At 54.2% G+C, this 14,384-nt stretch overlaps 1 protein-coding gene across 1 annotated transcript; it reads left to right on the top strand.

Annotated features, from left to right (window-relative positions):
* Positions 1-40: 40 nt before the first annotated feature.
* On the top strand, positions 41-14,174 carry LOC133754345 (general transcription factor 3C polypeptide 1-like). The gene is made up of 6 exons (XM_062184807.1): positions 41-276; positions 5,418-5,627; positions 7,541-7,717; positions 7,966-8,109; positions 9,651-9,747; positions 14,001-14,174. Exons 1-6 carry the CDS (start codon positions 56-58, stop codon positions 14,157-14,159), a joined length of 1,008 nt encoding a protein of 335 aa, XP_062040791.1. The 5' UTR covers positions 41-55; the 3' UTR covers positions 14,160-14,174.
* Positions 14,175-14,384: the final 210 nt, after the last annotated feature.

Below are 14,384 nucleotides of genomic sequence, written 5' to 3'. Positions count from 1 at the left end.
GGCCGCCTGGCGCCGCGGTGCGCAGGCGCCGCGGGGGCTGCTAAGTGAAGCGGCAATGGACGGCTTGGAGTCTTTGTTGGACGAGGTGGCCCTGGAGGGGCTCGATGGCCTATGTCTGCCCGCGCTGTGGAGCCGCCTGGAAACGCGCGTGCCGCCTTTCCCTTTGCCGTTGGAGCCCTACACGCAGGAGTTTCTGTGGCGGGCCCTTGCCACGCACCCAGGAATCAGCTTCTATGAGGAGCCTCGGGAGCGACCAGACCTCCAGCTCCAGGATCGGTGAGCGGCCTGGGCCTGCGGGCGGGCGCAGGGCCCGGGTCCTGATGGGGTTGGGGAGGGGGCAGGGAATGGAGCGAACCCGGGGCGGGAGAAACCCAGACCCGGAGTGTGGTGGGCAGCACCTGATGTGGGGACCAGGTGGGGCCCAGGAGCTGGGGATCATCTGATGGTAACCCCGTTATATCCGGGCGGGCTGCATTCAGAGAGTATTTCCATGAAATTGGACGTAGGACGGGAGCAGGAAGGCAGTTCCTGTGGAACGCTCAGGGTTGGACCAGGGCAAGTGCGCACAGCAGCCAGTTTAGGAATCGCGCTGATAACCCGAGCACGGACCAGGTACGACTCTGCAGTTCCGTTTTAGGAGCTTGGGGAGGTCGGTCCACACCGTGACCCCCTGGAAGTAGGTGCTGTCGTCTGTCCCACTTTACAGGGGTGTAAACTGAGGCGTGCACAGGGGATAAGCAAGGAGCATTGATTTGAACTCTGTATGTCTCCGGAGTCTTTTTTCTTTCTTTTCATTGATTTGAAAGACAAGAGACAGAAACAGCGGGCTGCCATCTGCTTGCTCACTCCCCAAATGCCCGCAACAGCTGGGCCTGCTGGGCTAGCCAAAGCCTAGAGCCTGGAACTCCATCTGGATCTCCCACGTGGGTGGCAGGGCCTCAAGTACTTGAGCCATCGGCTGCCTCCCAGGGTGTGCATTGGCAGGAAGCTGGACTGGAAGCTGAGGCAAGCAGGAGCCCTGGGGACTTCCATGTGGAATGCAGGCCTGGTGGTGTCTTTATCCCTGAACCAAGTGCCGGCCCCCAGAGTCTGTGCTCTTCTGCCATATTGTGAGGGTGGGGGCAGTCCCCAGAGGTGATACCCAAGACAAGGCTTGGAAGTTGGATTTAGGCAGCCGGTTGGCAAAGAGAACGGTGGACAGAGAGCGGGAATGTGAAAGGCCGAAGGAAGAGAACTAAGTTTGGCTGGAGTGTAGGGTAGAAGGACAGAACAAGGAATAAGGGTTGGCACACAGATGCATGTTAGGAGTTGGTACTGTTCTAAGATTCTTTGTTTTTTTAAGATTTATTTATTCATTTGAAAGAGTTACACAGAGAGAGAGAGAGGTCTTCCATCCGCTGGTTCACTCCCCAATTGGCGGCAATGGCCAGAGCTGTGCCAATCCGAACCAGGAACATTTTTTTTCCAGGTCTCCCACATCGGTGCAGGGGCCCAAGGACTTGGGCCATCTCCTACTGCTTTCCCAGAGAGCAGAGAGCTGGATTGGAAGTGGAGCAGCCAGGACTCAAACTGGTGCCCATATGGGATGCTGATGCTGCAGGCAAGAGGCTTAACTCCCTGCACCATGGCATCGGCCCTTAGAAGCTTAATTTGTTTTAAAGATTTATTTATTTATTTGAAAGTCAGAGTTAGAGAGAGGAGGAGAGGCAGAGAGAGAAAGGGAGGTCTTTCATCTGGTTCGCTCCCCAATTGGCTGCAACAGCACTTCATGCAGTGGCTTTACCTGCTATGCCACACTGCTAGCCCCGATTCTTTTTTTTTTTTTAAGATATATTTATTGGAATTTTGCCTCTCTTGGGGCTCCCCTCCAGGCCACTCTGGCTGGAGGTTTCTGTCTTAAATAAATTTTGCTTTTCTTTAAAAAAATTTTTATTTATTTGAAAGGCAGAGTTATAGAGAGATAAGGAGAGACAGAGAGAGGTCTTCCATCCACTGGTTCACTCCCCACAAATGGCCACAATAACCAAGACTGAGCCAGGCCAAAGCCAGGAGCCAGGAGCTTCTTCCAGGTCTTCCATGTAGGTGCAGGGCCCCAAGGGCTTGGACCCTCCTCTGTTGCTTTCCCAGGTGCATTAGCAGGGAGCTGGATGGAAAGTGGGGCAGACAAGACTCCAGTTGGTACCCATATGGGATGCTGGTTTGCAGACCCAGGCTTAACCCACTGTGCCACAGGGCTCACCCCCTAAGATTCTTTTATTTATTTATTTTTTTAAGATGTATTTATTTATTTGAAAGGCAGAATTACATAGAGAGACAGAGAGGTGTTCCATTTGCTGGTTCACACTCCAAGTGGCTACAACGGCCAGGACTGGGCCAGGCCAAAGCCAGGAGCTTCATCTGGTGGGTGCGGGGGGCCTAAGCACTTGGTCATCTTCCATTGTTTTCCCAGGTGCATTAGTGGGGAGCTGGATTGGAAGTAGAGCTGGCATCTACCAGTGTCACAGACAGCACCTTAACCCACTGCACCACAATACCAGTCCCTGTTCTAAGTTTCTTACATATAGTAAGTTGTTTCATTTTTACAACAACCTTAAGAGGTGGGTAATGTTACCCCTGTTTTCCTGAAAAGAACATCAAGGCACAAAATGACTTGTTCAAGGTCATCAACTAGCAAGAGCAGAACCCACAGGGCCAGCGCTGTGGTGTAGTAGGTTAAGTATCCACCTGCAGTGCCTGTATCCCACATGGCATCGGTTCAAGTCCTGGCTGCTCCACTTCCGATCCAACTCTCTGCTATGGCCTAGGAAAGCAGCAGAAGATGGCCCAAGTGTTTGAGCCCCTGCACCCACATGGAAGACCCAGAAGAACTGGTGCCTGGCTACGCATTGGCCCAGCTCTGGCTGTTGTGGCCATTTCAGGAGTGAACCAGAGGATGGAAGACCTCTCTCTCTATCTCTCCCTCTCTCTGGCTGTAATTCTGCCTCTTAAATAAATAAATAAGGAAGAACAGAACCCAGAATTTGAATGCAGAAATTCTAGGTCCAGAATCCACTCTGCCTTGCACTGGAGAAGCTAATCAACCATCCTTTATTCCCATTTCTAGAGTTTCTCCCTTATCAAAAGGACAGTGGGAAGCCACCCAAGGGAGGGTCAGACACGGACAAAGAGTGAAGCTGAGAGCCTCTTTGCAGTCTGGTCATAGCAGCGAGGCAGGGGCCAGCTTGCCATCGTAGGTGTGGAACAGAGGCTAAGGAAAAAGGATCGAGACAGCCACAACGGCGGAGTCCAGAGGATTGGTGGCTGATCGGCTGTGAGGAGAGACAGGATTCTAGGAGGATGTTGGGCCCCTGAGTGAATCCCGATACCCTCCCCTGAGGCAGGGAACACAGCTGAGCAGCCTTGAGGTGTGCGTCTGGTGGGGGCACACGGCTGGGGGTTGGGATGAGGCTCCTTCAGGTTGTCCAAGTGCAAGCTCTGTTTAGTGAACATCTGGCCTCACGGGAGCTAAAGCAGGTCAGAGGGAGGGACCGAGCCAGACGTCGGTGAGTCATCCCCTGTCCTTGGTGATGAAAGCCGTTGGCTGAGATGATCCCTAGGAGAGAGCGGGGCCAGTGCTCCTGGGCTTGCGTTAGGTCTGTGTCCCAGTGAACCCAGGCTAGGTTAGAAGTGCATCCAGGCCACTTACCCGGCCTGGCACCGTGGCTTAGCCAAGCCACCCTGACCGTGCTCAGGACACTTTACCTTACAACTGGGCAGAATCATCAGCACAAGCCCGGTGTGCAGTAAGGCGTTTATGGAATGCTGTACTGCAGTGACAAGCAGGGTGGTTGTGTGCGGGTTGACTTTTGCACGAGGTCAAAAGTGAAAGCAGCACGTGGTGGGGACTGTGTCCTGGTCGGCGGCCTTCAGCGGAGCTCTGAGGTGCGTGGACATTGCAGACAGAGTGGAGGATGAGGAGCTTCAACAGAAGACAGAAAGGCGTCACTGCAGAGGGGCCGGGCAGTCTGGCCAGAGTGGTTACCTGGGAGCTGGGGAGAAGTCGGGATTTGAGAACGCAGAGGGGGGCCGGCGCTGTGGTGTAGCAGGGCATCATGCATGGACACCGGTTCGTGTCCACCTGCTGGTGCGGCTGTGAGGTTCTGCAGGGGGTGGCCCAAGTGCTTAGACCCCTGCTCCCACGTGGGAGACCTAGAGGAAGCTCCTGGCTCCTGGTCTTGGCCTAGCCCAGTCCCGGCTGTTGGCAGCTGTTTGGGGAATGGACCAGCGGATGGAAGACCTCTCTCTCTGTCTCCCTCTCTCTAACTCTACCTTTCAAATAAATAAAAGTAAACAACAACAACAACAAAAATAGAAGAGCACAAAGGTCCCAGAGGGGGCAAGAAAAGGCTTGAAAAGTGGATGTGGACCAAGCCTCAGCTAGACTGGTGCAGGGTGTGAATGAGATTTCAAAGGAAAGCTCACTCTACGGGGCTGACTGGCTAGGAGAGAAAGCACGTGTCAGAGATGCTGAGGCCAAGGGACAGTGTCGCACCAGGGAGGTACTTGATTGGAGGGGGGAGGGGCACTCACAACCTTGGATTTGATAGACAACTGGAGACATTGCACAGACAGGACTGAGGGTTCAGAGGTGAGAATGGTTCACATGAGCGTGATGGTTAACACCATGGAAGTAGATAAGGGTACCCAAGAGATGGACAGATGATGTCTTAGGGGAGGAATGCCCTGAATCGCTCAGTCCCAATGTGGTGGCCTGGAGTCCCACAACCACGTTTGGAGGGAAACCAAAGGGAGCCGTGACTGGGGCCAGTAAGGCAGTTTGGGTCCCAGCACCCAACTTCTTTTTTTTTTTTTTTTTTTTGGACAGGCAGAGTGGACAGTAGAGGGAGCCAGAGAGAAAGGTCTTCCTTTGCCGTTGGTTCACCCTCCAATGGCCGCCGCGGTAGGCGCGCTGCGGCCGGCGCACCGCGCTGATCCGATGGCAGGAGCCAGGTGCTTCTCCTGGTCTCCCATGGGGTGCAGGGCCCAAGAACTTGGGCCATCCTCCACTGCACTCCCTGGCCACAGCAGAGAGCTGGCCTGGAAGAGGGACAACCGGGACAGGATCGGTGCCCCGACCGGGACTAGAACCCGGTGTGCCGGCGCCGCAAGGCGGAGGATTAGCCTGTTAAGCCACGGCGCCGGCCCCAGCACCCAACTTCTGGGGCCAGCTTGGGAGACCCTGGGAAGGTCCGCATTCTCTCTTCTCTGTTGTTAAAAGGCAGGACCCTGCTTGTCAAGGCTGTTTGCATCTTGCAGTAGGGACACTGCAGTCTCAGCTCTTTCTCTCTGATCTCGGCTAGAGCCTGTCAGAGGCACTCACTGCGCAGGCGTCATTGCCGAAGCTCAGCTGGGTTTGCCGCCTGTGCTTTTCCCCCTAGGTACGAGGAGATTGACTTGGAAACTGGCATTTTGGAGTCCAGGAGGGACCCGGTCCCTCTGGAGGATGTCTACCCCATTCACATGATCTTAGAGAACAAGGATGGCATCCAGGGCTCGTGTCGGTACTTTAAGGAGAGGAAGAACATCACCAGCGACATCAGGACCAAGTCTCTGCAGCCGCGTTGTACGATGGTGGAAGCCTTTGACAGGTAACTGGTTCACCCCCGTCAGGAACCCCTCACGTCAGGGGTGTGGTCAGAGCACTCGGCTCGGGTCTTTGGCCCCAGCGTCTCTTGGAGGTTGCCAACCCTGCTCTAAGCCAGCTCTCAGCCCGCTTCACCCCACTGCAGCTGGGCTGATTGAGGTCAGGGCTCCTATCTGTCCCTCTGTTTGTGTGCATGGTTGCGGCAGGCAGCTGACATTTGGAAGTTGCCTTTTTGTTCTCTTGTCCTAGCTGGGCCCTGGGCCGCAGAGCCATCCCTGTGCAAGTCCTCAGGAGGTCAGCCTCTTGAAGGTAGAGACCGGCTGTGTTTATCGTAGCGTTCTGGCACTTGGCGCAATGCTTGGGCAGTATCTGATGTCACAGTCAGCAAACCAGAACCAGCAGGAGTCACTGAGCCAGATAATTGCCAATGATGTCCAGAGTCATTGGAATTACAATGGTGTGGGCTAGGAAAGCCATCTGGGGAAGAAAACAAAGAGCAGCAAAGCCACTCCACTGCGTTCAAACTTTCTCCCAAGTGACCTCTTAGAATTTAACTTAGTGAGGGTTTTGAGAAAAAGGATCCTGAGTTTGTCACCCTGAGCGTCATGTGGACTCTGTTTACTATGTGTTAGCATCCACTTGGAAGACAGGCCATACGGTCCTCGCTGACTTACACAGACAACTCATTATAGGCCCAAACAGTGTATTGACACAGCTTCTTCCTTTTTCTTTTTGTCTGCGTGGTGGTGGAATCAGGGGGAAGGAAAGCCATCAGGCTAGACAGGTCTGGGCGGTGTGGCCAGGCTAGGGCCGGGAAGAAGGGAGAGGCGAGGGCTTGGCAGCCCATGAGCTGTGGCATGTGGACCCTTGGTGACTCCTTCACCCAGGAAAGGGAGGCCTCTGGTCCAGTAACATGATACCACGTGGTGAGCAAGGGGCGTGCTCTCCACAGCACCTCCTGTACAACTCCCTGATGCAGGGCCAGGGCTGGGCTCCTAGAGTGTGCATGGGGAGGGTCGCTCTGCCCCAGGCATGAGCCTAACTCAGGCCAGCCTCTGCTGGAGGTAGAGCTTCAGCTATCAGTGGGAGCGGTGGACAGCTTGGACTGTGGGCCCCTGCATGGGAATGAGGCGTCTTGCAGCACCTTGCTTGCAAACTTTTTACTTCTTTCTGGACATTATCTTTGACCCATCAGATCTGTTGTCCAGCAGAGAGAAGTCACTGACAGCACAGTTGGGTGTTGCTGACTCTGAAGGTCTATCAGTCCAGTGCACTTGGCATGGTCATTCACTTAAGTACACTTGCTGAGCACCCACCCTGTGCCCAGCTCATTCTAGGCACTCAGGATATCCTTATGAACAAGTTGGGGGTGTGCCTGTGTTTGAATTAAGGAGGATGGACGAGAATGTTGCCCGCCCCCCTCTCCCCCCTTGGCTGTTTGTGAGTGCTAGGTGCTGTGAAGAGCCTGGGAATGGTTGAGTGGGACTGGAGCTCTGGCTGACGTTTTCTGGAAGGCCTGGGTGATGGGAAGGAATCAGCTGTCTTAGGATCGGGGACAGGGCAGCAGCTAGGCAGACGGAAGAGCCAGGACAGTGACCCTGACACTTCTTACTGGCACAAGAAGGCCCCTGTGGGTGAAGATGAAGTGAGCGAGGCAGGGGGGGCCTTCCAGGCCGGGGCAAAGGTGTGGATTTGGTCTGAGTGCCTTGGCGAGCCCTGCAGGGCATCAGCCAGGAAGTAACAGGTCAGCCCTGTTCATTCAGCACACTGTGGGGTTCTAGGATGGCAGACCCACTTCGGAACATGATGGCCTTCTGGGAACCCAGAAAACGATAGTTCTAAATCTGCTTTTTCAGATTTCCATTTTCATAAAATCGCTTCGACCTGTTTCTTCACGTGGGTGTTTCTGACTTGCAGGTGGGGGAAGAAGCTGATCATCGTTGCCTCCCAGGCCATGCGTTACCGGGCCCTGATAGGCCAGGAGGGGGATCCTGACCTGAAGCTCCCCGACTTCTCCTACTGCATCCTGGAGCGACTGGGCCGGTCCAGGTGGCAGGGGGAGCTGCAGCGAGACCTGCACAGCAGTGCCTTCAAGTAAGGGGGAGGATTTGCATGTGGGGCTCACTGACCACCACAACCTGCCTCCCAAATGCAGGGGCTGCTGCCTTGTCTTCCCTGGGGATTTTTAAAAATCTCTGACTGTTCTCTTGGGTTGGCTGGGTCAGTGTGTGTCGGTGCGTACGTCTGAGGGAGAGACTCCCTACACTGTGGGGCTAAAACTACCAGCAAACCAAAACGACGTGACCCACACCCTCCTCCCCTTCCCCCTCCTCCTCCTCCAGGGTCGATGCTGGGAAGCTTCACTATCACAGGAAAATCCTGAACAAAAACGGGCTCATCACAATGCAGTCCCACGTGATCCGGCTGCCCACTGGAGCCCAGCAGCACTCGATCCTCCTCCTCCTCAACCGCTTTCACGTGGACAGGTACACTTGGAGGGAACAGAGCCTTCGGCGACTTGTACTGCAGCCACGAGCATGATGCTTTCAAAAATCATTAGAGGCCAAATGAGAATATGACTGTGGCTTTCCAAAGAAGACATTTAGTTGTCTGTTTCTGTTGAAAATAAGTCCTGCTCACTTAGAAAGCCTGGAAATTAGAAAAGGACAAAAAAAAAAAAAATGCCTGCTACTCTGTAGCTCAACAATGGGAACTTTTATCATTTTGGCGAGAACTTTTTTAGTTCTCATTAAAGGTGAGAACCAAAGGTGTAAAAAAAAAAAAAACATCAAACTTGAGTTGCTGTGGTGGCAGAGTTGTGGTTGGATTATGTCCATTTCAGATTGGAGGTTTTTGCAACACAACCGTGATAATCCACCCACTGGGATAAGTGATACTTATGTGCAGCTTGTCCTGACTCCAAACCTCCAGGAACAAAAGCTGCCCCTGTGCTCCGGTCACGTGTCTGGTAGTCCTGACTCGCCTTCAAGCACACCCACCATCAAAATGTCCCAGACTCCTAGTTTATCTTTCAGTCTCTGTTTTGGAAACCTGCATTGAAGAGAATTCTGTTTGGTGAATTGGTTTCTGATTTCTAATTAGTCACACCATCCATTAGTTACATGATGCTGTTACTGCACTTGTAGTTGGTGGGCGGCCTGTAATCTACAAAGAACGTAGGGTGAGAATCCTGGGGAAGGGGAGGAAGCCCTGGATCAAGTCAGGCACTGTACTCCAGTTACTGCCTTTCCCTTGGACAAAGGTGCTGACCACTACGGACTGTGGTTTCTTCTGTGTAAGATGGCCATGACTCAGTGCTCCTACGCATGGTAGTTCATGTGCTGTACATATCTGCCCCTTCATCCATTCTTTCACCGATTGAGAAGTGGGTGCAATGTTGAGGTCTCATCCGTGTGCTCTTCCTTCCCCTTGGATGTGAGTCAGGCCAAGCTGCCCTCATGTGGCTGACCTGTGTCCCTGCTCCGGGCTCCCCAGGGCACACGCAGCCAGGAGCCCTGAGCTCTTCAGTTGAGTCTTTTGGTGACCATGAGCTTGGAAGTATTTATTGTAACATCCGCTTCATTATAGAAATGAGCTGACAGGTGGAATCGGGCACGCTGTGAAGTCAGGTGGAAAGCAGCTCCAGATTGAGCGAAGTGTCAGGAGGGCGTGAAGTAAGCACTGGGTTTAGGGAAGGAAGACTCAGGCTAGCGTCTTGGACCTGAAGTTTGGAAAAAGCTGATTCACTTCTTGATGTAATTATCTCCATCTTTCTTTGCTGGGTGATTTATAAGGAAATGTTGTAAGAAAAGCTTCCTAGACTTCAAAGTGTTATAAAAATGTCAGGGCTCAGGGCTCACATTGTGGTGCATAGAGCATGTTGAGCCACCACTTGGAACACTGGCGTTCCATATGGGTGCTGGTTCTTGTCCCGGCTGCTCCACTTCCAACCTGGATGATGGTTGAGACCTTGAGCCTGGGCCAGACGGTGAGTTTGAGGAAGTCAACTGTGTGGTGTCTCTCGCAGGAGGAGCAAATACGACATCCTCATGGAGAAGCTGTCGGTGATGCTGAGCGCACGGAGTAACCGCATCGAGACACTGGGCAGGCTGAGGGAGGAACTGGTGAGCTGGGGGGGGGGGGGGGGCCCAGGGTGCCAGGCTGACCCTGACCTGTGCCCAGCCTGGCGAGCTGCCTCAGCCTAGACAAGGAATTGCAGCCCTGAGCCCTGCGGTGCACCCCAAAGGATCGGGCTGTCTTCCCTTTTGGAGGGTGAGAAAAGGCTCAATGCCAGGGCCCGATTTCCCTGCCCTCCCAGCCGTCGCTCTTGGCCCAGCTGTCAAGGTTCACACGGAGAGTGGTAAATCCTCAGGTTTATACTTCCTCCCGTGATTGTCCCCAGCGGGCTTAGGCTGCGATGACGGAGCAGAAGAGGAGAGGACAGGGCCCAGAGCACCTCGGCCCTGCCTCATCTCTGGTCCAGGAGCAGTGACTGAGTCACAGAGTGAGCACGAGAGGAAGAGCAGAAGGGGGGTGGGGTGCTGCTCCTTGCAGGAGTGCACGTCAGGAACAGGAGGGCGCCAAGACAGCCCTGGAGGTTGGAGCACAGAGCGTCGCATGTGAGGTGAAGGTTCGTGGGGACCTGCTCTGTGGTCACATATCACAGCCACGAGGACTGTCGTTGCCACTGGTCCTCCTGTGCCACACTGGTGCAGCTCTGGTCTCCGATTTCCTCGTTCGGAAATCAGAACTCGCTGCAGGGTCACTGCACACCCAAGTATCTTCAAAGCCAAGGTTATAAACCAGAGGCTTGTGGGTCACACCTGGCTTGTGAAAAATCAATTTGACTTAGCTTTTTCTTTTTTTTGAAAATGGAGATTTCATATACACACCTAGGTGTGTATTTGGGGAAAAAAAAACCTCCATTTTCCTTTCTCCAGCTTCTCTTGAAAAATCCGCAGCTCTGAGCCTGCAGCCTGTCCTGACAACAGTGAGCTGGAGCTAGGTGTGCACTGGGCAGCCCCCGCCCCCAGCCCCCTCCTTTGTGTGACCCTCAGACCCCGAGGCCAAGCGTCAGCGCCATCTGTGATCACGTGCACTGTGCTTTCTAGCTGACTAACAAAAGTAGGAAATAAAAGGCCGCTTGAGAAGGCCTCTCTCAGGAGACCCTAGCAGAGGTGAAGGAAGTCCCGACCCCCCACACTGGCCCTGGCTGACTTCGGAGATTGGAGACTTCTGCCCTGGAGTCGCTGGGGCAGGGAGCTGGGGCTGCTGTGCCCTGGGGTCAGCACTGTGGACTGCATGAGAGACAAGAGTTGACTGCTGCAGGCCATTCTTTCACTTATCCATTCAACAAACACCGTAGCAGGTGTCTCCTTTGAGTCAGAACCGTGCTCCACCCTAAGAGGGCAACAGCGAACCAGGGTGACGGGTCTGTGTCACAGAGCTGTTCTAATGGAGGGGCAGGCGAAGAATGCCTCCGAGCTCAGTGACAGAGGCCGGGGACAGCTTCACAGGGCAAGTGACACTCCAGGGGGGCCCTTGCCCAGGCGGACAGGTGCATTGGCATTTCAGCCGAGGAGAGCAGCTCACGCAGAGGCCCGGAATTGGGGAGCCCATGGGACGTTTGTAGAGGTCACTGGGGGTGGCTGATGCTGGGGTGCTGGGGGGATGGCTGGAAAAGAAAGGGGACCTATGATGCTGGTCCTTGGGCCAAAGCACTGCTGAGTGTTTAGGGAAGATGGACAGGCCAAGGGAGGGCCATTGAAATGGGTGGGGGTGGCAGCCGTGGCCAGGGAGGCCTGAACTGTTTTGAGAAGCATTTTAGGGGTGAAACGAACCGGTGAGTGGTTGAGCCAGGATGTCGAGGCGCAGGAAGCAGAAGGACCTGAAGATGAAGTCCATGTAGCTTCCATGGTCAGAGCGGGTGCTGCTGGCCAAGGTGCCTGGGAGTTTGGTCTCGGCCGAAGCTCCTCGGAGAGGACAGTGCCTGGCCGTGTTGCGGCCTGGTGGATGTTTGTCAGATGGATGCATGAATGAAGCACACAGCAGTTGGGAGAGAAGGAGGCACAGGACGATTTGATTTTTTTTTTTAAAGATGTATTTATTTATTTGAAAGGCAGCATTACAGAGAGGCAGAGAGAGAGAGAGAGAGAGAGAGAGAGAGGTCTTCCATCTGCTGGTTCAATCCCCAAAAGGCCGCAAGGGGCGGATCTAGGCTGATTCATTCCAAGCCAGGAGCCAGGAACTTCTTCCGGGTCTCCCACATGGGTGCAGGGGCCCAAGGACTTGGGCCATCTTCAATGGCTTTCTTCAGCCACAGCAGAGAGCTGGATCAGAAGTGGAGCAACTGGGACTCGAATCGGCGCCCATATGGGATGCCAGCACTGCAGGCAGAGGCTTTACCCGCTACGCCACAGCACTGGCCTGACAATTTTGATTTTAAGATTTATTGAGTGTGCAGATCTTCTGGGACATTCTGCTGGCCATGGCTGTCAGCAGCAGGAGTCAGAGAAGGCTGAGAGGGGTTTGGTGAAGAGTCAGTCTGGGATGAGGCTGGGGCCATGAACTTGGGTGCTGTCTCTTGAAGAGTGAGGAGGCTCCTGCTGCTGCTCCCTCTCTTTGCTGGGCAGATGGTACGAGTCCTTGATGACAGCCCCTGGAAGGCAGGATTACATCATCCTTGCTCACTTAGGGTGGTCCAGGCCTCGTGCCATATGTTGAGGGCTGGGGGATTGATGGATAAGTTTCCATAGGGTCTTTCTGTGATGCTGGGGGCCCGGCTAGATTAACGATGGATGCCATTTACAAGCCACTGCGTCTGAATGGGCCCCGTGGGAGTCATCTGTGGTTTTGGGTGCCCATATGTTCTGCTGAGCGTCCACCTGTGTGGAGGAAGCCGCCCCAGGCGTCTGTCTGCTCACTGCCTCTCTCTTGGAGGGTAAGAGGAAGCCTAGGAGAGGCACAGAGCAGCCCTCAGTCCTGCGTGCCTCCTCCGGTCCAGTCTACCTTAGAGCAGTGGCACCTTGCCTTTCTCTTCCAGGTGCTACACAATCCAATAGCAGCAGTGGTCAGGAGGGTGGGACACAGGAGCCAGATGGGCCCAGTGTAGGACAACGCTGTGATAGCGGTCGCCTTAGGAAATGCCCTTTCCTCTCAATGACAGCTACAGAAAAGCAGCCCAGAAATGGGAATAAACAGCAGCTGACCTTCGGTTTCACCATCCGCGGTTCTGATAGGGAGCATGAAGGCCGCGGCCCTGGGGACAGCATGTCCTGCTGAACGGAAGCAGCCGGTCCTCGGCTCGCGCCAACTCCGGGGGCAGTGGGGGCTCGGGCAGCTGCACTTCTGGCACTGCTTGCCAGATCTTACATCTTAAGGGAAACCAGAATCTGGTTTCTGGTTTTTTGTCCCCCTGATATGAAATCTTCCACCCTGATGTTGGGAAGTGAATTACTTTTTTCAGAAACACGCAGCCGTGGGCATTTGGCAGAGCAAGTGAGACGCTAGTTAGGATGTCCACATCCCATATTGGAGGGCCTGGATTCAAATCCCAGTGCCACTATCAATTCCCGCTTCCTGAGCTGGGGATGGCTCCAGTACCTGGGGCTCTACCGCCCACATGGGAGATCTGGATGGGGTTCCTGGCTCCTGGCTTTGGCCTGGCCCCGCCGCCATCTGTTGCAGGCATTTGGGGAGTGAATCAGTGGACAGGAGCACCGTCCTCTGTCCCTGTCTTTGACTTGCTCCCTCTTTGTCTCTGCCTTTCGAATCAATACATAAACACGTAGAGGGAAAGGCGTGCCTTTGACGGCCCCTGCGGTGAGACAGTGAATGCGATCGTTGTGGTCCTCTCCTCCTGGGCAGAAGTAGGAGCAGTACCCTGGATGTACCCTCATCGTTTTGTTGTAACTTCATAGCTGAACGACTTTCTTAAAAACATCCCAAAAGGCATTTTAAGATATATTTTCTCCTATTTGTTCCCCTACCTGTAGGAGATGTATGTGTGTATTTATTAATGATTAATTAATATTCTTACATGGTTAAAAAGATCCACACACTGTGCAAGGGCCCATGTGGAAAGTCTGCTTCCATCTCTGTGGCCACCTGCCTCATTCCCACCCTGTGGTCCCCTTGGGGATCTCATTAGGCAGACACCTGTCCCCGTCTTGGCCTCAGAAGGTGGTGTTTGGAAACCAGGGCTCTGGGCCTCGTTTTATTCCTTGAGAGCATTCCTTGGCTGTGTTTGCTGGGCAGTGCCTCCAGCGTTTCTCCACTCGAGAGCCCAGTAGCTCAGGTCCTGCACTGGCTCACGTCCGCAGCTCCCAGTGGTTTCGGATTCCTCGCTTGCGCCTGACAGTCGCTTTTGTCTTGGCAGGGGCTGTGTGAAAGGACGTTTAAGCGCCTGTACCAATACATGCTGAATGCCGGACTCGCCAAGGTCGTGTCTCTTCCCTTGCAAGAGATTCACCCTGAATGTGGGCCCTGTAAGACCAAGAAAGGTAAAGATCCAAGGCTCGGCTCGGGTCCCGGGTAGGCTGGGCTGGGCTGGCCTATGGCTCCTGTCCGTCTTCCCAGCCCAGCCTTTCTCTCCGGGTACCCTCTGCCCTGCAGTGGGATGATTCACTTATTTATGCAACTCTTTACCCCTCCGTGCCTGGCTCAAGTCCTTCCCTGTAAGAAGCGTGTGGGGAATGTTTGCCGAATGGAAGCGGGGCAGGCTTGCACCCCCCAACATGCCAAGTTCGTGGTGTCCTTTGCT

The sequence above is a fragment of the Lepus europaeus genome, assembly GCF_033115175.1.
Source record: "Lepus europaeus isolate LE1 chromosome 21 unlocalized genomic scaffold, mLepTim1.pri SUPER_21_unloc_6, whole genome shotgun sequence".
NCBI classification, from domain to species: Eukaryota; Metazoa; Chordata; class Mammalia; order Lagomorpha; family Leporidae; genus Lepus; species Lepus europaeus.
This window is presented reverse-complemented; position numbering and strand designations above follow the sequence as displayed.

Coding starts and splice junctions, on each gene's coding strand:
- LOC133754345 (XM_062184807.1), top strand. CDS start 56: ATGGACGGCTTGGAGTCTTTGTTGGACGAGGTGGCCCTGGAGGGGCTC. Junction 277..5,417: donor GACCTCCAGCTCCAGGATCG/GTGAGCGGCCTG, acceptor TTTTCCCCCTAG/GTACGAGGAGATTGACTTGG. Junction 5,628..7,540: donor ATGGTGGAAGCCTTTGACAG/GTAACTGGTTCA, acceptor TCTGACTTGCAG/GTGGGGGAAGAAGCTGATCA.